The 23,776-nt window shown below is 39.8% G+C and overlaps 2 protein-coding genes across 12 annotated transcripts in view; one reads left to right on the top strand and one right to left on the bottom strand.

The window, feature by feature from the left end:
• Positions 1-14,397, top strand: part of arhgap24 (Rho GTPase activating protein 24) — a 60,371-nt gene extending 45,974 nt beyond the window's left edge. For 3 of the 4 annotated variants that reach the window (XM_017407950.3, XM_025004118.2, XM_017407951.3), the window contains 7 exons: positions 4,269-4,391; positions 8,272-8,479; positions 9,257-9,389; positions 10,244-10,317; positions 10,408-10,529; positions 10,613-11,795; positions 12,359-14,397. In XM_017407950.3, the coding sequence (XP_017263439.1) occupies positions 4,269-4,391; positions 8,272-8,479; positions 9,257-9,389; positions 10,244-10,317; positions 10,408-10,529; positions 10,613-11,795; positions 12,359-12,623 (2,108 nt within the window). In that variant the 3' untranslated portion in view covers positions 12,624-14,397. Of the gene's footprint in view, positions 1-1,883; positions 2,108-4,268; positions 4,392-8,271; positions 8,480-9,256; positions 9,390-10,243; positions 10,318-10,407; positions 10,530-10,612; positions 11,796-12,358 lie in introns of those variants that run through there. The other variant, XM_017407952.3, reaches the window with a different exon arrangement.
• Positions 14,398-16,111: 1,714 nt separating this feature from the next.
• mapk10 (mitogen-activated protein kinase 10) overlaps positions 16,112-23,776 on the bottom strand; it is a 48,912-nt gene continuing 41,247 nt past the window's right edge. For 4 of the 8 annotated variants that reach the window (XM_017407662.3, XM_017407664.3, XM_017407661.3 and 1 more), the window contains 2 exons: positions 23,678-23,755; positions 16,112-20,685 (listed from right to left, as the gene is read on the bottom strand). In XM_017407662.3, the coding sequence (XP_017263151.1) occupies positions 20,543-20,685; positions 23,678-23,755 (221 nt within the window). In that variant the 3' untranslated portion in view covers positions 16,112-20,542. Of the gene's footprint in view, positions 20,691-22,085; positions 22,274-23,647; positions 23,756-23,776 lie in introns of those variants that run through there. The other 4 variants (XM_017407667.3, XM_017407665.3, XM_017407666.3 and 1 more) reach the window with 4 other exon arrangements.

The following is a 23,776-nucleotide window of genomic DNA, read 5'->3' as shown; positions in this document are numbered from 1 at the left end:
CGTAAAGATCCTCAACGGTTTCAGCTGGTGGACCCCTGCTAGGATTTGTCTCATTTATGTAAATGATGCCTACATGTTTTTTTTTAAGGCCACAGTGTGAGTTACACCACAGGCAGCCTGAGAGTTGTATGGTGGAAAGTAAATACATTCAAACAGCTTCACCACAGTTTGTGAAGTTTATGTCAAGCATCAACAGGAAACGGCAGCAGGAACGGGAGTGTGCTGTGATGTCCGCAGTATGCCATATAATCCTGTTCCACGCTTGTTTAACAGCTCCACGGTTTTCAAAAGGAAATGCTGTCTGTTCGTGCAAGTAATGCTCAGGACTGATTGATTTTAAATGTGGTCCCAGAAGCTCGCAGGCGCACAAGCACAATGACTTTGCATGACAATTACTATAAACAATGCTGGCAGGGGGGGAAGCGAGAAACTTTTATGTGACAAACATGGCCACTGTAGATAATTAGGCTTATGTGGGAAATAGCTGATCCTCAGAAGTCAGGGGAAACAAAGTTTGTTTGCTTTACGGTATCTTAACCAAATATATAACAAGACCAGAATGCACTGACAGAAAGAAGAATGAAGTGTGTGAGAAATGTTAATATTTGTGCAATTTCCTTGAAAAGTGGATCTGAATACATTTTTTTTAATGACAACAGAACGTAACATATTGATTATAAAAAGGCCATAACCAATCACCTTCCTGTTAATTCGGTTGTAGCTTTTTGTTCTGTGCCACGTTCTTGTGCCGTTGTCGTTGTGACGTAAAACCTTTTGACTTTCCTGTGATCAACACGGAGAAAAACTTTCTGACAAAACATTTATGTGGCTAAACAAGCAAGACCGCAGATAAATGAGCTGCAGAAGATTGAGAGATTTAGTCAGAGGCACGCATGCTGCAAGCCAGCTGCTCAGTTTTGCCTTGGTGAGAGCTGCATTTCTATTATTGTTGAGCGTGGTGAAAAGAAAATACATCACCATTCTAATGCTTGCACGGGATCTTTCATCTTCCTCTGCTTAAGAAATGCCAGTGGAGTTTGCCAGTGCAGACGATGAAGAAGACAGGCATTAGGTCCTATTAAACACGTGGCTCACAGGCCAGAGACAGCTGGTTTAAAAACTTCCTTGGCCCCAGAATCCCAAACTGATTGGTCTGAGTGTAATGCTAATAATAAGCAATACATATCAGAGCGACTCCCATACCTTGAGTGTCATATTAAGCTAGTCGAAGTCCCTACGACAAGTAGCTTGGACATCAACTGAACAAAAGCGATTTTTTTTTTTCTAATCCTAAAACTGTGAGACAGAATGCTTGCTGTCCTTGATGAAGTTGGCTGATGAAAAGAGTTTAGATACTGTGGCCTTCAAACCCCCAGTAATTTTTCATATACTACGGCACACTTTCAACTGCAGATGAACACCTAACATTCTGTAAGATTGTAAAAAAAGATAAGTTTAGGTCTTTAAATTAGTACAGAAAGTTTTATAGCTGCTACAACTATTATCTAAATGTAATCTGGATAACATCGTGAACACTGTGACCTTTTTCTAGTTTAAAAAAAAACACACAAAAAGGTAGAACAATAAGGGTGTGCTTGTTTGCAGAACGAAATAGATAACTGTCTGACTAATGCAAAAAAAATTCTAAAAAACTATACTGTTTTAGGACATTTAGCTTTTTAGCATAGCATTCTAACAAGTGTGTCTTCAGAAATAAACCTTTTTTATTCTAATCCTTTTAATTTCCTTTGAAATTGACCATTTTTCACTGCTGGCTGTTGGGAAATCCCTTTGTGAAGCTTGGGGATTTACCTTTTCAAATATATGGCTGGAATTCCTGGGTTGACCCAGTAAAAAGCTCAGCACGGCCCTGGCCACCAGCCTCACACGGACTGGGCTCACCAACACACACACACACATCGATCCGTTCTCGTTTCCTCTCCTGACTAAACCGCATAAATTCATCGGTATCCGAGCGGAGTTTGTGAGGCGGATGAGTTCGTGTTGGATTCCAGCTGCAAGCAGGACTGCCGGGTCGGACACAGAAAGTGTTGCGGAGCTTCGGAGCAGCTGAAGCCCTTCCCATGTGCTGCTGGGGACCCAACAAGTGAGCGGCTCAGACACCGGTCCGGTCAGTGGGAGGAAGCGGTCCTTATTGTGGGGTTAATAATGGGCTCATGGTGTCAGCAAAAAACGCTGCTGTTCGTCGCTGCTTCACGAAATGGGAAAGGCTGAGGCTGCCTTTTGTTTGTATATATTTTCATGAATGAACGCGGTCCAATCTTGTTTGTTTAATTCAGACGCGTCTTCTGTTTTCATGAAGGCTTTTTGTTTGTCTGGCGTCTGGTGAAGTTTACAGTGCCTGTTTTATACATGGTGTCATTACTGAGGACAGGGTAGCGACTAATTACTGGAGAGTAGATGACTGTTCTCAATGTAATGCACCAGTTTCATTAAATTAATGGTTGTGTGCTTAAAGAGTAAAAACTGCATTTTTCTGTCAGAGCTACCTGTAAACTGGACTTTTTGGTACTGATTCTTTAATCTGTCAGATCCTGGTTGAATAATCAGAGCTCACAATGGATTAATTTTTCTTGGCTGATCCCAAAAGTTCAGATTTGAATAGCGCAAATATTCATGAGAAAAATTTTATTTGGCTTAATGTAACGTTTCATTTGATGATAATGGAGTTGGTCATGATGGTATCAACTAATGTCCAAATGTGGCAGGGAGAAAAGGACTGTATCAGTACATAATACAGTACTTACAGGGTAAATACCTAGTAATTGCCCAGTAACTACAAGATAGGTACCGGATAAATACCAGGTACATACCCTGTAAGTACCAGTAATAAGTGCCAGGTACATACTCAATATGTCCCAGGTACATATCTGGTAAGTTCTAGGTACATACTCAGAACGGTACGGTGGTCGTAGTTCCAGGTGTATACCTGGTAAGAACCTAATAATACCATACTATATTATGTATTAGTACTGGAGAAATTGTTGACTCTTGCGGTTTTATTTGATTACTACAGTGACCAAAACTGTTATAAACAGATTATTCTTTCCAACAAAAGTTCATAGACCTAATTTTTTTTAGAATAATCAGATGTGTTCACTGTCCTGTCATGTTATGTTCATGTCTAAAGTTTTTATGAGTAACACAGACTTCATCCTGAGGTACAATCAACTGGCCATGTTCCCACATGGTTGAGGCATACATAATTTAGCTGGCAATGGGACATAACATATGTACTGTACTTTATTTGCTCGTAGACCTGGTGCATCCGTGAAATGCCATGGGGCCCGTGTTTGTTTGTTTGTCGTCTTGTTAAAGCAGACGTGGCTCTGTGGAGATGGAGCTGCTGGAGCCAGATCTGTCATATGAAACAGATCCATACCTTCTTCTCTGGTCTGTCTGATATTACATGACAGCAGAGAGCTGGGGAACAGTCCATTACCCACAGTTCAGTCAGGATGAAGAGCCTTTTGATGGATCGTACCATGCAGCATTGACATAGTCAATTGTTTTTTGTCACAGTGGCCTAGTGGAGTGTGGGTTTTGACCAAACTGATGATTTCTGTTGAGACACAGCAGTTAAATCCAAAGTCATTAAAATCTGTGTTGGGTACCAGGAGGACAGAATAATTTGTCCAGGATCCCCCATTTAAATTCTGGTCTTAAATCAACTCATGAAGTGGTCTCAGCTTGAGTCTGAAACGAATGAGAAATAGTTTGGAAGTTAATTATAATCCAGTGCAGATTTTTTTTTTTAGCTTCTGATGCTAATCCACTGAAATAAAAACCTTTGGGTATGTTGAAGTTTTGGATCAGATTTTTGTTTTAAATTACTGTATTGTTTGCCACACAGTAGTACTTTTTTGTATTTAATATAATTTAGATAGGTTATCCCTTTATAATGGTTATTTAAATATAATAATAGGCTCATATTCTTTTGTATTTTTTCTCCAAAAGCATATTTGATTTAGTTGATCTATAATCTGGGGTACTCTGCAAGATAGCCTATATATAGAGAGATTAGTTTTGAAAGTGCTGATTTCAATTGTCTTTATTTGTTCAGTCATATAAATCATTTGACATCAGCAGATGACGGTAAATGATTCCCTGCAGTAGTGTTGGCATTTTACCAAAGACAACTTCTAGCTGCTTTAAACTACAGTTATAACAACAATAAGAATGATTTACTGATCATTTGTACTTCTTTCTTTCTTTTTTTTTGTTTGTTTGTTGTTTTAATTGAGCAGGGGGAGATAGAGAGCGGATGACCAACAACCATGAGACCTACCTACTTATGGCCAGCTCCCAGAATGACATGGAGGATTGGGTGAAGACGATACGGAGGGTCATCTGGGCACCTTTCGGTGGAGGTTAGTATAAAAGCAGCCATTGTTTTTGTACGCCTGATAACCCTAGATTCAAGTGACGGGTATAAGGTATGTGTGAGTAAATTAAGTGGTGTTTATATTTATTTAATATACAAGACTGAGTGGTTGAATTACAGGGGGGGTTCAAAAGTAGCCAGCAGTCGGTGAAAATCGCTGTGCCTTTATTCAGCCGCATTTTCTACGGTTACTTTTTTTTTTGATTGAGCAAAAGAATTTTGTAATCGTTTGCCTAGAAGAGTCTCTGTGTTATCCCTGATCAGCATAATGAAACAAAATGTGGGTTTATTCACAATAAGTGGGGATTTTCTTCTTTCCTGAGTTTGTTTTTGATCATTTTTATTGATCCATGAGCGCAGCCAAGTTTGAGCAAACAAGGAAGGTCCGTTGTTGTAACAACAAGTGGATTCTACCAACCAAAAAGAACATCAAGACAATCTAGTTCAAATCTCCAGTCAATATGTTTTTATTCAAATCTTTTTTACAACAGGAAAAGCAGCCATGTTGGCATCCTGCAACATCCTGCAGGTTGTGAGTACTAGATATAAAAATGTAGTGTGTATTGTATCTGTAAAACATTTTTTATGTCTGCTTGCTATTCTGCCCTTTCACTCTAGAGACAAAGGTTTAAATAAAACATACACGTTAAATAAACCATAAGTAACCAAAAAAGCACAACGTGGATCATGATGAGGCTGTAATTGTTCTTATGAAGAGGTTCCTGACTTTATCAGAATCGGTGCACTGATTACCGAGTCCCCCGCTGCGCTGCCATGGCTTGTTATTGACTGTCCTGGCGCACATTGGCCTACATTGTGTATGAGCAGGCCACGGGTGCAGCTCTCGCAACCAGACGGGCAGTTCAGGCAGCTTTCATTGACAAACAGAATAGATGAGGCAGAGTTGGCCCCCTCTGTTTTCATTGCGGGGAGTTTGACGTCTATTACAGTTGACTGCTCTTCAAAAGGACGAGCCATTTGTCAAAGATGCCACAGGAAAGGTGGCTCCATGTTGGAGCTGAGCTGGGCTTCCCCTGCCACACACACACACACACACACACACACATATTCGCACAAAGAGCACCCTGCAACACATTTTGCAGTAGCGACAGTGACTAACTGAGCCCTGATAGGCTGATTAAGACTGCTGAAATGTCATGAAAAATTCAGTTCACTGAGTGCCAGACAGAGAGGGAGCGCCCAAAACAAAGTGATGCTGAAGCTGGACTCTTTCTGTGATGTTGCATTAAGTACCGGCCGACCCGAAGAGCGAGTGTGAGCTAAGAAAATGTGTACTTGTGGCTTCTCCATCTGGATCCTCGGGGATTTATTTCATGGTAATTACCAGTTATTTATCCATAGTTAAGGAAGGTTTATGTATTGTAATTAAGTAAAAAAAAAAAAACCAATACATCAATTACATTATATAATAAAATTAACACAATAATAGGATATAGAAGATTAGACATACTTAACTTAAATTAAAAACTGATTTGATCTAAATATTCTTTTCTCTGATGATAGTAACCGAGTCATAAGATCATGTTAATATTCAATTGGCTAAAAAATATTGAAAAAAATGAGTAGTACTATTGATTTATAATATTCAAAAGTGATAACTGTGGATGTGATGCCAGCAGGGCTTTAGTCTTTTTATGAATTTGCCTAATCGACAAATGCTAATACTTTAATATATAACATGTACAAAAGTAGAAAGCTTTATAAAACATTATTTAATCCACTTTAATCAAATCAAGTTGCAACTTGTAGCATGGAATTATATAATAACCATATGTTAAACATTTATTACTGATGTGCTTTAGTTTAGTCATTTATATTTGCACATAAAACCTTAAAGAATAAAGGTGTTTATGTGTAAAAAGGATGGGGATAATTAGATAATTAGACTCCTGGTTTTCTTGTTAAAGTGCAGTGTTGCTGCTTGTGCAGCAGGTGTCTGAAGCTGCCAGAGTCTGACAGTATTGATGGAAACGGCTGAGTGCTTGTAGAACATGTAGAGTAGTCATACTTTAGAACAAGAGGGTTGTTTTTTTTGTACATTTGGTCCAGTGGGAGCAGCAAACATACACACACACACACACACACACACACACACACACACACACACACACACACTGCATAAAATGGTCGGCACACACTGTTACATGTGAGATTCCTATACTCATGACCAGAACGTCTGAAGACGTTCTCTCATCTCATCTGTCTTTTTTTGTCGATACATGAGAACATGATTGACTGAGCTTAGCTTATCTTTAATTTACCGGGCTTTATCAAATTCTTGGAAAATAGACTGTTTCAAAATGTTTTTTTTAGGGATTTACTTTTTTGCTTGGATTACGGTTAAAGTTGCTGTGGATAAATTTTGAGATTTCAGCTTTTCGTCCAGGTTGCTCTGTTTTAAAGAGAGACTGAAATGATCATGGTTTTCAAAATAACGTCTTTTTTATTCCAGCTCTGTTTTCATTCTCTGATTTAAGTGCAGTTTGTAGAAAATCCTACTATGCATGCGCTATAAATTCTCCACCTCTGGTGTGTTGTCTTATTGCAAATTAATTAACAGGCATCTCTTCCACAAGCTTATTAGTTGTCATTTTCAAAAGGGGTGAGTATGACACCATATCATAATATGATTCTAAAACTATCATTTTTCATCTAATAACATTAATGCTTTGAACATTTAGTCTCGAGTATTGAAACTCTGGAGGGAAATATGTCTTTCAGTCATAGTTTCCATGCTTACATTTGTAAGCTGTTGCTCCTAGTGTCAAGTGCACAAAGGCTCTGATAAGATTAGTCTAATCTAATCACAGTGCCTTGTCGTACCTCGTGCGTAAATGTGTGCGAGCAGCTGCTCTCTGTATCCGAGACCGGAAAAATATGCAGGTCCAGATCTCACTGGAAGGCCGCCTAATCCCCTCATGTGCTGCGTCCGCATGAGACAGCAGCAAATCACGCTCAGACAAAAAGGAGAGAGGTGTCGCTGAGCAGGAAGTTATAGATCTGATTTTCAGGCTCGGCCTGTGCAGGTGTTCATGTTTCATGCTCGGCCTGGCTGGACAATAACATCACAGATCTTTTGAAACTGATTGATTTGACTGCACTCTCTGTTCCTTTAAGTGTTAATTCTTGGCTTTTTATAGTTTTCAAACAGCTAAAAATTAAACTGAGAGCCAAATTATACAGTAATCAATTGCAACATTAAACCCACCTGCTCTGATAGCTCAACAACTAAAAGTAAGAATATTGGATGTGGATCCTTTGAATCTGAAGGATTGTAGGATAGAGCTTTTTTGGGTCAAGCTTGAACTACCTCCTGAGATCAGGCACACATGGGTTATTTTGGGTGTGTTTGTATGTGTATGTGTGTTCATTGGTCTGTCTGTTAGAAAAATATCTCATGCACCCCTGAACGGATTTTAATAAAACTTTTAAAAAGTAATCATTGGATGCAGATCTACAACTGATGAACTTTTGGCTTTGACCAGATTAAAGATGCCTGCCACAGCTAATCCACCCTAGCCATCACAAAAATGCCTACAACTCTTCCAACTTTACAGATTTTGAGTTATCCCCAACACATACTTCAAGTGCAAACAGATCACACATGACTTTTGTTAATAACATTGGCATACAACGCAGCAGGTGGTATGATTTCCTTTAAGAAATACTCGTTTTTATTGTTTCTATATATTTATTTGTGGTATGCTGGGACATTGTATTTGTTTCTACATATACCGTTGGATGGTTTTTGGACAAACAGCTCTCAGTGCAGGGGTAAAAACCATAACTGCTTCAAGCTGATTTACATTAATCCCGATCATTAAACATCTTGTCATTCGTCTCAGGGATCTTTGGTCAGAAGTTGGAGGAGACGGTCCGGTACGAGCGCCGCTTTGGGAACAAGCTCGCCCCCATGCTGGTGGAGCAGTGTGCAGACTTTATTCGGCAGTGGGGTCTTCAAGAAGAGGGTCTGTTCAGGCTGCCAGGACAGGCCAACCTGGTCAAAGAGCTGCAGGACGCCTTCGACTGTGGAGAGAAACCATCTTTTGATTGGTAAGGGAAAAACGTGATTAAATTTCCTAAGTGGTTTTGAACCACAAGGTCTTACGTTCAGATTGCTGACTACTGAGATCTGCACCTCTGAACTGACTCCAGATGCATCTCATTAGAGAAACTAAGATTACAGAGCCCTTAAAAGCCTGTTTTGCATATCTCAATGTCCATATTCAAATGTACCCCTAACTCAAGTTGACAGAGAGCAAGTGATGGAATATACCAGCCCTGTACTTTGCAGCTTGGAATGTGTTTGTTTTTCCCATTCATAGCGAGAGGTATTGTAAAAACTCTAACGTGTAGGAAGTGGAAGAGGATGAAAATACCGCTCGAAATGACCGGACAATCAGAGGGCTTATCCAAGTAGGCTACATCCGGTGAGCGAACTGCAAACAACCCTCAGTGAAACAGTGTCAGGGTAGACAGACAGGAAAGAGCTGAGGAATAATAGACTAGAGGCCTGACCTGGTCGAGCTGAACCAGCGATTCATTGCTATGGCCTTTGACACACTGATTTGTAACATTTTAGTCAAAAGAAAAAGCTCAAACTGTGAGACAAGATCACTCCTTTAAGGGAACATGTTCAGTTTGAGCTGTTGCTTTTTGTCGTTTGCACCAAACAGAGACAGATTGAGGTGAAAAATAGATTAATCTTTTCCTTGTTTTACCCTGCTCCTACACCACAGTTCAGTTCTGTCCGGTACTCCCGTGTCATCCTTTGTAAATCAAAATGTCCGTCCTGCTCCGGTCTTATTAGTGTCTCACCTCTGTCATCAGTAACACAGACGTGCACACCGTAGCCTCTCTTCTGAAGCTGTACCTCAGAGAACTGCCCGAGCCCGTCATCCCTTTCCAGAAGTATGAAGAGTTCCTGGCCTGCGCCAAACTCCTGAGCAAAGATGATGAAATGGTAAGAAATAGGAAACCATCACATTTCGCCTGTCACAGACTTTATCCCTATGCCTAAACATCTGCTTGCTTCAGGTTGCCTGTTAGCACTGAATAAATCCTGTTCTGGGGCGTAAAATGTGGACTCTGCCCTGATATTTCCTCACACCAAGATTTTGTTGTGTCTGTCTTGATTTCTGGCATAAATAGGATCTCTGTGGCAGCATGAGGCATGGCCAATAGCAGAGGCTAAGTTATTCTGCAGTGTCCAAAAGCATTTTTGTGTTAATTAGACTTTGAGAAGCCACATGTTTGGGCTTTTGTGTAATTTCCTGTTTTCAAATTCTTTCACATTCTGTACAGATGAAAGCCTCGGTCCTTTATAAGCATTTTATAACATAATAAAGAAAGGAAATATCTGATTAGGCCACTGAGTTGTTGCCCATTTTTCATATTTTTTAGTTTATGTCTCAAATTTTTTCAAAGTTCTGTAACTTTTTTATAATTTGAATGTGTGAAATTGCAGAATTAGTAAAAGTGGAAACATCATAGCAGTTCATGTAAACACTATTTTATAACTCATTGCATTGCTGTCAATTTTGAATTATTCCAGCAGAAATATTCTGATACTAAAGCAGGAAGTCCCCCCAAGTGCTACAGCTAGTTGCCATATTTTTGAGACTGATGTTGTTTAAAGACGGCTGCATCCACTTTGGTCTTGGTCTCAGTCGGACTAGCCGTTAGCTCATCAGTCTGGTCAGAATTAAACTATTTTATTCTAAACTGATGTTGTTTAAAGAGCAAGTAAAATATTAGGAACGCTGCTTCAAAAGATCTGTCGCAGCAAATTGCCTGAAAATCATCTTCTGTCTGCAGGGTATGAAGGAATTGAAAAGGCTTGTGGAAAGTCTACCTCCAGTGAACTTCAACCTCCTCAAGTACATCTGCAGGTACTGGCTAATCGTTAAATTGGATGAAATTCAAATTGTGACAAGTGATTAACAGTGAAAGGTATATGTTTCTTTTTTTTTTTGTCATAGATTTCTTGATGAAGTCCAGTCTTATTCAGGAGTGAATAAAATGAGTGTCCAGAACTTGGCCACAGTTTTTGGGCCAAATATCTTGAGGCCAAAGATCGAGGATCCAGTAACAATTATGGAAGGTCAGTGTTTGAGCGTGTCCGTCACGTGTTTATATTCTGTTGTAGGTCTGTGCCCACGATGATGTTTGGTTTCATTTTCTCAGGAACTGTTCTGGTCCAGCAGCTCATGGCTGTTCTGATTGGTCGCCACGATGTTCTTTTCCCGAGAGACGAAGACGAGCCGACATCGCTCGAGCTTGCCAACAACAACAACATCGAGCTACCAAAGAGACAAGCCACCACAACTACCTCACCCATCACGGCAGTGTCGCAGAACGCCAAGAATAACAACACGCAGGTGGTCCAGAAGTGTGTTTGGGAAGCACCTGAGTCTCATTCGAACCGCCAACAAGTCGACAACAGGGGCTCCCCGCGATCAGCGAGCCCTCGAAATGTTGGCCCAGGACACTTTGACATGACCCGTAGTCCACCCCTGACCATAAAGAAGAACCCGGCTTTCAGCAAAGGCAGTGGGATCGTTACAAACGGCTCCTTCAGCTCCTCCCCCTCGTCAGATCCCACTCTAGATAAGAGTCAGACCATGATGGGAGGCGGGAATTTACCAGTTCGTCGTAGTGGGACGCTAAAATGCTCGGGCACAAAAATGGGCACCAGTGGGGTGACGAGCGGAGGCAGTCCTGCAGGGAATGGGACTGGCGTCTTGCGCGTCGGTATTTCAGGGCCTGATGGGATCACAGGAAGTCTGAACAATCGTAACGGTCTCTGGGTCCAAAACGGCTGCGTCACACTCCGAGAGAACAACAAAGTGCGTGACTGCTCCAAAGGGGATCAAATCGCCAGTCAGAATCGTCTGTCTACGTACGACAATGTGCAGTTAAACCACCAGAACCTGCAGCATCAGATCACCAGCACGTGTCTGAACACCAGCTGTGAGGACAAGCAGAGTGTGGACAGCGCCACTTGGTCCACATCGTCCTGTGAAATCTCCCTCCCCGACAACTCCACTTCCTGCCGCTCCTCCACCACCACCTGCCCCGAGCAGGACTTTTACGGCGGTCACTACGAGGACTTGGACGGACCGGCGCAGGACAGCGAACCTCTCCGGAGCGGCGGTGGTGGAGGAGAGGGGAATGGCAGGAACAGCAACAGGGAGGGAGGTGGAGATGGAGCTGGGGGGAGCAGTCGAGGCACCAGCAGCAGCGAGACCAGCGAGGGTTTCACTGTCGGTAACGGACCCGGCAGCCACAGTGCCCTGCACAGTCTAGTGGCCAGTCTTAAACAGGAGATGCACAAACAGAAGTCTGAGTACGAGGCCAGGATCAAAAGGTAGGGATGACATTTCTTTAAAAGCTGTATTCTCTGATAAGAGAGAGAAAATACCTGGCAAGTTATTTTTATGTCTACAGTTCAACATTCAGTTCAACACCTTAATATATATAATGCAAACATTATCTCTCCATAGAGTTGGCATACACCAGGCTCATTCATTTTCCTGCATGATATTTATTTTCTAAAATACCTTGAAAGCATTTATTCTTCTAATTAACTAAAAAAAAATGTTTTCCATTTGGATCTCCTGTATAACTTTCTGTAAAATGTCTGAACCATTCAAAGAAAATTTCAATTATGTCTATTCTGACCAGAAGTCAGATGTTGGGCAGGGATGTTTGGACTATTTTCGGGTCTCCTGCTTTGAATTTTGGTAGTTCTGATTAAATTTATAATCCTATAAGTCCCAGTTAAATCAGGTTAAAATGAGTGTACCTCTAAACCTGTGTTGAGGGCATAATAAAATATTAAAAGAAGTTATTGTTATCACTTTGTTTCATGCTTTTACATGGCCTGTTGATAAACAGCCACACCCTATTATCTCTTCTCCTCCTTTGCAGCTTGGAGCAGCGTAACCTGGAGCTGGAGACGGAGATGGTGAACCTCCACGAGGAGCTGGACCAGGAGAGGAAGAAGTACACCATGGTGGAAATCAAGCTACGCAACGCCGAGCGCGCCAAGGACGACGCCGAGCGGCGGAACCAGATGCTGCAGACGGAGATGGAGCAGTTTTTCTCCACGTTCAGCGACCTCACCGCAACCGGCAACACCCCGGCCGCCGACCCCCGCCGAACGGACCGCAACAACACCATCTGGATCCAGTAAAAGGAAGGTGGAGAACTCAAGTTCGTGTACAATATGTTGTCATTGCTGATGGGAGAGGAAACAGGAAGTTGCTGCTGATTGAAGGAGTCGGGGAAATGACATTGCAAAAACAACGGCACGTTAATTTAAGAAATTGGAGGTGTACAGCTAATAAAGGTCACCTGTATAAATGTAGCATCACCTGGAGTGATGTTAGACTGACATTATGTGTATATATCATTATTTAAAAACCTCATGGAGACTCTTTAGCCTTCTCTGAAACCAGTTTGGTGCTCACTTGTGCTGGGACGTAGAATAGAGGAACACTTCACCATGGTTCGTGATGATATTCGGTACTATGTTTTACTTCTTGGGCGTGAAAGATGAAAGGAAAGGCAAAATGTGAAAGAATGGAAAAACATGCCAAACTCCACACAGATTTAACTCTTTTGAACCCAGAACGTAACATTCATGTCCAGTGTCATTCTGTATGTATATAGAGGGAAACAATGCAGGCAGTCACATGTTTGTAAAAAGAAATGAAACTAAAACTTAAATGTTAATGATATTTAAAAGTTATCAATGTGATATTTTATATTAAGACTCTTTTTTTTTCTTGTACTTATGTGTCTGTCCAGCCTCTGCAAGTTGGTACTGAATGTGCTGTCTACGTGTTTTAAATTTGGAGAGTATGCTGTAGATTTGCCTCTGCCTCTGTGCTGTTACATTTATTCATGACCAAAAAAAAAAAGAGCGGAATCTGTTCTGTAAATATTTTATAGATTATTGAAGACACTACTTGTTAGTCTGCACTGTGGTTTTGACAAATATTCAGATGGATATGGCACAGATTAAGTTGGGATTGACTGACGTTTTTGTAGCTTTTTAAAAAAATCTGCTTTAAGCCTTGTGCAATTGGCATATTTCACAGATTAGGAGCAAGGATTGAATTCACACGTTGGAAGAAACTTGCCACAAAATGTTATTATTGCTTGTGGGGAATTACAGTTAACTGTCCGAACAACTGAGAAGCTAACTATTCTGAAAGATTAGCCCCCAACCCCAACAGGTTTTCATTCAAACCTAGCTAAAATGTGAAAACATTTATTAAAACAATTGTTCAGATCTTTTTAAATGGGATTCTGTTGAAAGGTTATGAAGAATTAATATTACTTTTGTAAATAGCTCTTTTCTCCAAACTGTGGAGCATCAAAGAGCTATCTACAACAGGTAAGATATTAACTGTTCATAATCTTTCCACTTCTAAAGAGCCAAACTGTCTGTTTTGTCACTGAGAATAAATTGTCCGGCTGTAAGATTCAGTAGCAAGTGATGAGTGCATGAAGGTGCATGAGTCAACAAGGTTGGTGTCCAGTATTTGAATGTTGTATTAATGAAATGTATTTATGTAGCCTTGAACCAAACGTCTGCACACAGTGAGACACACGTGAGTCAGAAGAGGTTTCTGTTGGCAGAGCTGCCGCTCCACTTCAGTGAAGACCGGATCCGATAGAAAACCTGCTGCTGGTCAGTGAAGGACATCTGGAGTGTGTCCATCGATGGAGGTGAAAGTGCCTGGACAACCAAAGAACGGAGGGGAGCCCGCGCTTCTCACTTTGTACCCGTCACCACGAAATAATAGGCTTACCGGAGCTGTCAGTGTCACTTCTCTCTGTGAACTCCTCACAAAAGAGCCGATTATGAGCCGACGGCGAGGCGGATATTAAAATGTCTTCAAGACATGAAACTTCAGATTCAAAGGAACATAAAAGAATAAAGATGAATCTACTCATGAGTCTGTTGTTCTTTTTGTGGAGGTGTCTTTTAAGGGTATTTTAAAGTAAGCAGTGAATCGTACTGAAGACTTATTAGAGCCAAGAAATCAAACTAAGAAATTCAAAACTCATTTGTCAGTTTATGGTTAGGATAATTGGGGAAAAAACATCATGAAAGTAATAATTCACTGTTAACTTTTCATTAAATTGTAAAATATTTCAGGAAGACAGGCTTATTGAAATATAAAAAAGAAATCTATTGCTTTTCATGAGGAATCCCAATAAAATCTCATTTAGTTCAAGGCTCGGTAGCTGATGCTGTCACAGTTGAATTCCATTCATCATAAGATGCTTTTTACTGATTTGAGTTTGTTTTTCAGTATATATTTTGGTTCTTCCACATCATACAACCTGTTTTCAGTCACCTGTACCACCTGAGCAGAGATGACTGCACCTCGGTGCGTCACCACGCTACTTCCACAAACTTAAATTCTTTTGCTTTGCTCAAAATCCCTAAAAGTTCCTAAAACGTGGTGGTTTGTGAGGCATTCTCTGCTCTTTTTATCTGACAGAATATCTTACTTGTGACTCTCAGACACAAGCTTTTCTGTGAGGGATGATAAAACTCATCTCTGAACAGAATTTTAGAGATTACACTCAAAAACACAACCAAGACACATGTTCGCAAAGTTTGTTAAATGATTAGTCTTTATTGGTTGGATGTAAATGTATCAATTTAATAAAGAGATCTGGTGAAAGAGAATAAAAAGACATTGAGTAATTTTCCACCTAACTATAATGATTTCTTGCTTATAAAGGAATTCATATTGTTTCATAGTCATATACCCTGCATGGGTTAGGACTGACCTTCTTGGTTAAGTGGGGTGGTTAAACTTATTTTGAGTTAGATGTTGAAGGATTAAATTGATCTTTTTTGTGTCATCAATGTCTCAATAAATATGTTTTCATTCATCCAACAGGGCTGACACAAATAACACCAAGAATTTGTTGGTACAAGATTTTTGTTATACTGAAATGTCAAACTCGTATAATATTATTTTTTTAAAATAAAATCTTACATTATCAATAAAAAATTATTTTGACGCCCCTAACAGAATAAACCTGGTAAGATAATAATATAAAAATATAGAACATTTGAATCAACTTTAAAAAATTATGTTGATCAAGCTCAGATATATTAAATAAAACAATGAAACTGGTTCATCTTGATTTGAAAACAACCCACAATTTTATTTACATTCAACGAGTTGTTTTATTTTATTGTATTGAAGGAAATTTGATTGTAAGCCGATAAAGAAACTGACAGGTTTAACTGAGGCTTTTAGGCAGCTTTTTGTGTTGGAAAAAATATTTTAATTGCCAAATAAATGTTGCAAAAATACCTGCCTTATAGCTTCACAATGGAAGAGAACATTTAATGTTTTTTTTTAATACTTTTAGAAAGGCTTGCTCAACAAACTAAAAAGACTGTCTTTACTTTTATTCTACTTAACTTTGCACCATCAGTTCAAGCTACATTTTAAACTCCTTTTAACTCCTTCTGCCAGAGAAATGGTTCATGAATAACAACTTTTAGACTGTAGGTTTTGCAAAACTATAAGTGTCCAAAACTGGGTTTGAACTGGTTTGAAAGTGTACAAAAAAGGTGCTAAATAATACACCTGCAGGCAAATAAAACACTCAAAATAAAAGAAAAAAAGGCCCATAATAGTCCAAGATCAAATTTTGTTTATTTTCAATCACATACATATACTATTTGTACATACACAGTTCCTTTAAAATGTTGTGTTTACAGCAACAGCTTTCAGTATTTTTTTTTTTTTCATTTGCGTTTATTTTGATGTTTTTTTTCTTTTTCTTTACTTGAAACGCTATAGTCTGAAGCTTTAAGATCAGCGTGAAACAGATAGTTTCTTTTTGTTTTTCAACCTGACAATGTCAAAAGGGTAATTCGTTAAAACAGCACGGAGTAAAAGAAACGAGAGAGGAGTCAGAAAAGAACCGGAGAACAACATCACCTGATTCAGATGAGCTATACAGGGTTTCAATCGTTGTAGGTTTGCACAGTTAAGACTCTAAACATCGTAGCATCACCCGACCCTTGCAGAAGCTTGCCTCCCTGTCTGAGTGCAATAAAAGGTTTATTGCATTGTTGGATTGTTAGTATTTACAATGGATTTCTGAGAAAAAAAGTGAAAAATCAGTAAGGTGGGAATCACTAGTAATGAGTCCAATGATTTTAAAGTACAAGACATACAGCATCCTAAAGTGTGACAACTACTTTCCTTTTTTAATTTTTTCATTTAATTTTATTTTTTTTTGTATTTGCAGTAATATTATGGCTAAAATGACGAGTCGGTCATCTTCAGATTACAAGTGAACATCCGTCGGAGAGACACGAACTTCATTAGTTCTGAATATACAAGCTTTAACAAGGCCGTGGTGGAACTGGGGGTGCACGGGGTGCTACAGCATGCCCTTGTGAATGACAAGAAATAACCCGAAAATAAAAAAAAAAACACGGGGGCATGAATGAGTAAATAAATAAATTTAAGAAACATGTATTCACTAGTGTTATGTTAGTTGATAATCCAATTATATTTTATGGTAATGACTTATTAATGGGGGAGAAATTAACTTCCTGTTTGGGGTAGTACAGCTTTTCTCGCTTTACATGTTCGCACAGCACCCCTCTGCATAAAACCCCTTCCCACGGCGATGCTTCAAGACCTTTGAGACAAATATTGGAACCGAGACTGACAGTTTTTCCTCGCCTGGCAGTTGATGTGACTGAACGTCAACACGTGAGCGATGCCCAAACACACAGCTGCGCTAGTTTCCCATCACCATCCTCAAAGCAGTCGCACAAGAAGTCCGAACTCAAATCCTCCAGATGTCAGGTCACATCTTCAAGCAGACAGTTTTAATGCCGAACGCCGGTTCAGCGTCTACATTCAGAGCTGACGAAGCAGCCGTTTGTGTGTTACTACACTCCTCTGTCCTTCAGACGCTTTTACCGGGACCCGAAAGCACCGTTTATCACAAGAGAATTGTCTGGAGGGATGTCTTATAAAAAAGATCAACAGTTCACATTCAGAAAAGTGGGGGGAAAGAAATACATTAAGACGCATCAATAGTTCTACTAAGTTACCAGGAAGAGTGTGGTTACATGGTTCAAAACGCCCCTGTAGAAAAACTGCAACACTACTTGTGTATATTTGTGGATTATGTATATACATATATATGTAAATATACATATATATGTATATACATATACATATATATAGGAGTCAAGTTCAACTGAGAAATTTCATTGAACTTTTCTTTTTAGAACACAAAGAATTTTCAAAGTTGCACCCTGTTTTTGAAAGGATTGCCCTGGCCAGACCCTGAACAGAGAGCCGAGCTCGCCGTCGCTTATCCTGGAGACGCCAGCCTCGGAAAAAAAGGTGCGGTTCGGTTTCCTTTTCTGTGAACACGCTGCAGGCTGGAAGAGTGTTAACAGTGTCGCTTTCTGGAGTTTAGGATTTGGGGAGTATTATGTTCATGCAAAGTGCAGAGCTCCACTGAAGTTAGGCAGTCTGTCTGTCTTTACAGCTCCTCACCATCATGTCATGGGGTTTTAAACTTTTATTATAAACCAGTGGACGCCTGAGCATTGCAGAATGTATTGATATTTATAGAGAAGACTGGATTTGAGCTGTATTGTCCTAAACTGAAACCACACAGATGTCCATGTGTTTCATAATCTGTAAGCATCTGTAAATTTGGAAAATATATTTAAAAAATCATTGGCTTGGTTTATTCATACTAATGCAGCTTACAGCTGATGATGCATAAAGCACAGGTAAAAATAAGTCTTGGTAAACTTTTAAAAATAAATCCAAATAATCAAAATAATAGTTAGATTTTTCAATTGTTAGTAACTTATGTGCTTCCTACTGTATTTGAAATCCAGCTTTTTATTGTCTAATTAGAAGAAATTATGTTGAAAACTTTAGACAGAAATGACTAAACTAGTTTTACTTTTTTCTGATCCCACAGTTAGAAATCATTACGTTTTAGGACTGATCGTCATACTTATTTGGAGCCACTGAATTTATGCTAAAATTCAATGAATGTTTTTAGATCAATATTGATCAGAGGAAATCCCAGAGGCATCTTTTTTTGTTGTTGTTGTTGTTTTGAGGGGAGATTTACATTCTTGTAAGTTACTTTGAAAAGCCCAGAAGCTAAAGCTTAAAACTGGCCCACAAAGTGAAGTTATAAAGATCTGAATATTGTCTCTTATAATTTCACCTGAACCAGTGGTTTCCAAACCTTCGGCATGGAAAACAAAAGTCACAGAGACTCGTCCGAACATTGCAAATAAAACATTTAAAACAGCCTCAACAACCAATATTTTTGTCAATTTATGACTACAGTATTTATCTTTTTGCAACAGTTGAGGCTACATATGCTATTAGCAAACATTTCTGAAGTTATTTTGACACCTGTTTAATTTGCCTCAACATCCCCCACAACCACTGTAACAAACATATTCACGTTTTCCAATTCATAATAATATGTTGGCAGAAATTTGTGCTAGAAGGGATCTAAAGTAACAAACAAAAAAGTGAATGATGCACTGAGAGAAACTATGTCCTGCATCTGCACAGACCTGCGATGCAAAAAGTCCAAAATACTGGATCGTTTTAACGCAGAGAGCAAAAAAAACCAACAAATTTTCTGCATCTGCAGTGCTTCATTCCAAAAGGCACTTGCCGTATTCAGATTCCACCCATCGGTATAAATAAATAAGTGAACTGCTGAGAAAGTCAAGCAGTCAGCATAACGGACAGATGAGCTCTGTCCAGTTGATTTATTAGGATAAATGATTGTGTTGATGACAAGATGCACCAGTTTTCTTACCCAGAAAAGTCACTGCTACAAAGTTAACACTCCCTTGCCTCGCCTCTGACCTCCTTACTGTATCACTTTTCTCTTGTTTAAAGGTTTTTAAAGAGTCAAATAAAAAGGAGAAGTCACCACAGTGAAAGGGCTTACCCTCCTCTGACTGCAAAGGTTTAATGCAATGATAATGCAGGGCTGCGGGTCAGCCCATGGGGGGCTGGAGGGACTGTTTTGGGAGGTTACTCATTTCGAACTCTGAGCACGATCTGATCGATTTATTTCTGAGCGAACTCACCCTTGAAGCCCTGAATTCAAGCCTGATTATAAATCTTTCGTCTTTTCAACCCTTTGTGTCTGCAGTGGAGTTAGTTTACATTATACATAAACAAAGGTCCTTATAGAGACTCTTTTTTTTTTTTAGCATACAGTGAGATTAGCGTTGTTTAAATCTAATCATGCACGACTACAGCAATAGGTGGGAGCAACCGAGGTGGACAGAAGTGATGTGGCAAGGTGTGCGCTCGTTAGGAAAGAAATAAAAAGCACAAAAACTCCCAGTGTACTGGCCATCAGTCCCACTCTGGCTGCCCTTCAGCTGTACAGAATTACAGTATTTACACAGAGCTGTAGGTGAGAGCGACTACACGTCCCTAAAAATTTTACCACATTTAAAAATAAAACACACGTCAGGCAACCTTACATTCGAGATTGTGGATTGTAGGGGTGGGAGTGTTCAAAAAAAAAAAAGGGGAAAAAAAAGAAAAGAAGCAATGCCATTAAATACAGAACCAGGGAAAGCTTGTTTTTAGCAGGAGTGGTGAGCACAATGGCAGCCCACCTTGCCACAATGTTCAACCGTAAATGCTTTCAGGAAACCAGAAGCCAGCCAAAATGCACTTTACAGGAGATGCAAGTCTAAGCACTTGGTCGTTTTTGTTTGGATGCCATATACAAGATTTGCAGCAAAGCAACTATGATCGTTAACATATACAGTATCTCAGCTCATTTACTTCGGTTTAAATACCACTGCTGCTTTTGAGTGACAATGCACAGGCTGTAGGTTTCATCATTTTTCAAATTCTGTTTCCATAGCTTGTGTTTTCGTTCAGAATATATTCATCTTTTTGTAATCATGTATTTATTTATTTTAGTTCTTTTTTTTTTTCTTTTTTTTTTTTCAAATTTTGATGGTTGTATCCGTTGGGTTCTTCACCGTCGGAAGAACATGGGGTTGCGCAGGCAGGCGGATAGTCACCTGCAACACCCCAGGGGTCCCGCAGAGGTCTCCAGGCTGCTGTCGGTGTCTGAGGCCAGGGTCTGGTCGGTGGACATGGAGGAGATGTCGTTGATGGAGGAGGAGGGAGGGAGGCTCTCGCTGCTGTTCACGGCTGCACCTGTGCTACGGGAATCAACAGCAGCGGAGGGGTTAAAACGGAGAAGGGCGGCGGCGGCGGCAGCAGCAGAGAGCAAACACATTGGAAGAATTCAAACAGTGGGTTTGGCAAGCACACACAGAAGGCACGGTGAGATGAAATGCTGAATGAGGATGTTTTAATTTACTGGGACTGAGATGGGAACAATATTACGGTGGCTGAGGGACAAATACAGCAAATGCAGCATATGAGGAGTACAGGGTGACAGAGATTTGGGTCCAGTGAGTTCCTCAGGAAAATCATTAAAGGCTGCAGAGATTCAGCAGTCTGTACGCTGGAGCTGTTGTGATCGCTTCAAATTAAATCAATAGGTTCCTTTCTGTTGTAGACACATACATTTGTATTGATTCATATCTTTATAAGAGCTCCACTTGGTTATACTGGCATAAGTGAGTTGGTTGGTATGGAAGCTATTTAAATAATATTTCACTTTTCTGGTATTGATCTTGTTTGGAACTGACTTGTTTTAAAGCTCCTGTCACCTTCTCTTCTCGTGTTTTACCGGTTATTCTGGGTTTATCAGCCCTGAAGGACTTGTCCACAGTCTGTAGCCTGCAGGGCGCGGTGCCAGGCGAATCAAAACAAAAACATTCAGAAAACCTTCTTTTCTGTGCTTGTCAGAGTGAAGGTTTGTTGGCCGGGGGGTTCGACTCTTGGACGTGTGAGGCGTTACGTCAGCAGGAAGCTGATAATTGCTGCTTCAGCTCGTTAAAACCTGGCAACCTCAAAGCTCAAAATGTTACATGTTGGAGACGCGTGAGATAAAAATAAAAAGTGGTCTTTATTTGATAAACTAAAAGCACCGCAGGAACATGAAGTCCAAAATTGATGCATTGTGACTTTGCCTTAATTTGCAAACTGACAGTCAGAAGCAGTCAGCAGTAAACGCCCTGAGACCTCATCAAAGATTATTTTAATCTGCGAGGCAACACTTTGTCATTAAGGATGATTCCGCAACTACAGGGATCCAAGAACGCTTAAAGGGACAGTTCTGTCTGAAGGTTGTGAGCGAGTAATATCTTACCTGTTGTAGGTAACGCTTTGAACGACATAGGTTTGGAAAAATACTTTAATTCTGAGTGGATTGATGAGCTGAAGGCTAGTCTGAGTGCAGCTAAAACCGAAGTGGCAGTTTCATAGTGGGTCATCTGAACTACGTGGTTATTTTCTACTGCAGCAGCTAGCTGTAGCACTTTTGTTAGAATAACAGCATAATGCAAAACTGACACCAATGTATAGGTTTATTAAAAAAAGGCTTTGCATGAATCCATATTTTTAAGCTAAACTTTGTTTTAAGATGCCAGGATTTCACTTTGGTCTTGATTTTAACCAGACTAATCAACTAAACTCTTCAAACAGATCATTTGAAGAGTAGTGATGGGAGGTAAAATCAAATTTTAGATGTTCCACATTGTGACACGTAGGAGAGTCAGCAGAGTAGTTGCTGACCTGTTTGTCCCAGTAGAGTTACCGTAGCTTCCTGTAGTAGAGACATGTTCAGGTAAAGCTGTGTGATTTCACATCTTTCTCATCTTTTCTTCATTGAATCCTAAAGAAATTATTGTATATGTTTAGAAATAATAGTTGAAGTTATCATAACATGATACATGAATACATAAGTTCACAGTTTCCTCACACCTGTAAAAAATATTTTTCTCCTTTGCCAGGCAGAATGGCTGGAGCAGAGTGGTTGTAGTAAACAACCCAAATACACAGATTTAAGCGGATTTGTGAAGTTTGAGCTTGCCCCGTATGAAGCAACAGCTTAAAGTAGGCGCAGCTGACTTTTCATTTGACTGAAGAAAATAAAAAAAAATAAATAAATAACTGAGAACAAAGCAGGATCAGCAGCTGGCATTAACTCCTGCAGATTTAGAAAGAAGTAGACAGAAAAATAAACTGCAAGAACAGCTTGAGCTCAGTCTTAAAAATGCTCAAACTAATGGTTAGTTTCAGTCACAATTCTAACTCTAATTCACAAAGCATAACCCCAAATCTCTATTTAAAGTGTAAAATATAGAGGAAAAACACAGAGAGAATCTGATGCATACATCATGCTTACTATCTGCTTCTCTGCTGCTGTGAAATACTGCTGTCTGCAGCTCCTGCAGTGCATCTGAAATGCTCAGCAGACCCTACAGACCAGCCCATCTCTTTAATTACAAGTGGATGTAGGAAAGAAAATGGAGGTTCAAGCAAGAGACTGACCGAATAGGTATTAGAAGAAGTGCAAAACTAACAAAGGTGCTTACTTATTGAGGTAAAGTTAATCAATGAGTTTTGTTTGTTTTCATTATTTCATGACAGTTTAAATGCTGTTTGACTTTATAAAACACTAATCAGAGTTTAAAGGCTAGTTTAAAAAGGAAGCTAATGCTCTCTGCGGGAAAATGTTTTCACTCGGTTTGTCAGAATAAAGTTCATTGTTTTAGTTGAATGTTACTTATCTCTTCTGACCAGCAGATGCTGCTATTCCAAACAAAAAGGCATTTTTCTTTTTTCTTTTTTTTAATCAAAGTCAACTTGAACTCTGACAGGTTTGTTTTAATATGACTCTTTACTGCCACCCTGTGGTGAATAATAAGAACAGCACTTTCTTTATGTAATTTAGAAAATGCCAGCTGCAGCTTGAGGCTGACATTCCTGGGAGCCACAGAACCCAAACCTTAAGTTATGACATGTTCCACGCAGACACACAGACATACACGACATTTGTCATCACATAGTCTGCGCCAGGAAGCAGTGTTAGCAGTAGCAGATTCAGTTTTCATCATTTCTTTTAACAAATGCACCAAAACAACACTTTGAACTGAACAACACCAAACTCGAGATGCAAGAGACAGAGACACATGGCCGACAGCACGATGGTATTCTCTATTTACAAAGGGGATAACTCCAGTAAGGTTGTAGTAAATTCACTTACAGAGCGATTAGGCTTATGCACTGAGAGTACCTGAAGGTGAAGGTTGTCCCTTCACAACGCCATTCTTCGTTCTCTCCTCAAAGTTCATCACCTCTTTATAGATTAATTCTGGCAGAGCAAACGAGTGGG

Source organism: Kryptolebias marmoratus, linkage group LG14 (assembly GCF_001649575.2).
Source record: "Kryptolebias marmoratus isolate JLee-2015 linkage group LG14, ASM164957v2, whole genome shotgun sequence".
In the NCBI taxonomy this organism is placed as follows: domain Eukaryota; kingdom Metazoa; phylum Chordata; class Actinopteri; order Cyprinodontiformes; family Rivulidae; genus Kryptolebias; species Kryptolebias marmoratus.
This window is presented reverse-complemented; position numbering and strand designations above follow the sequence as displayed.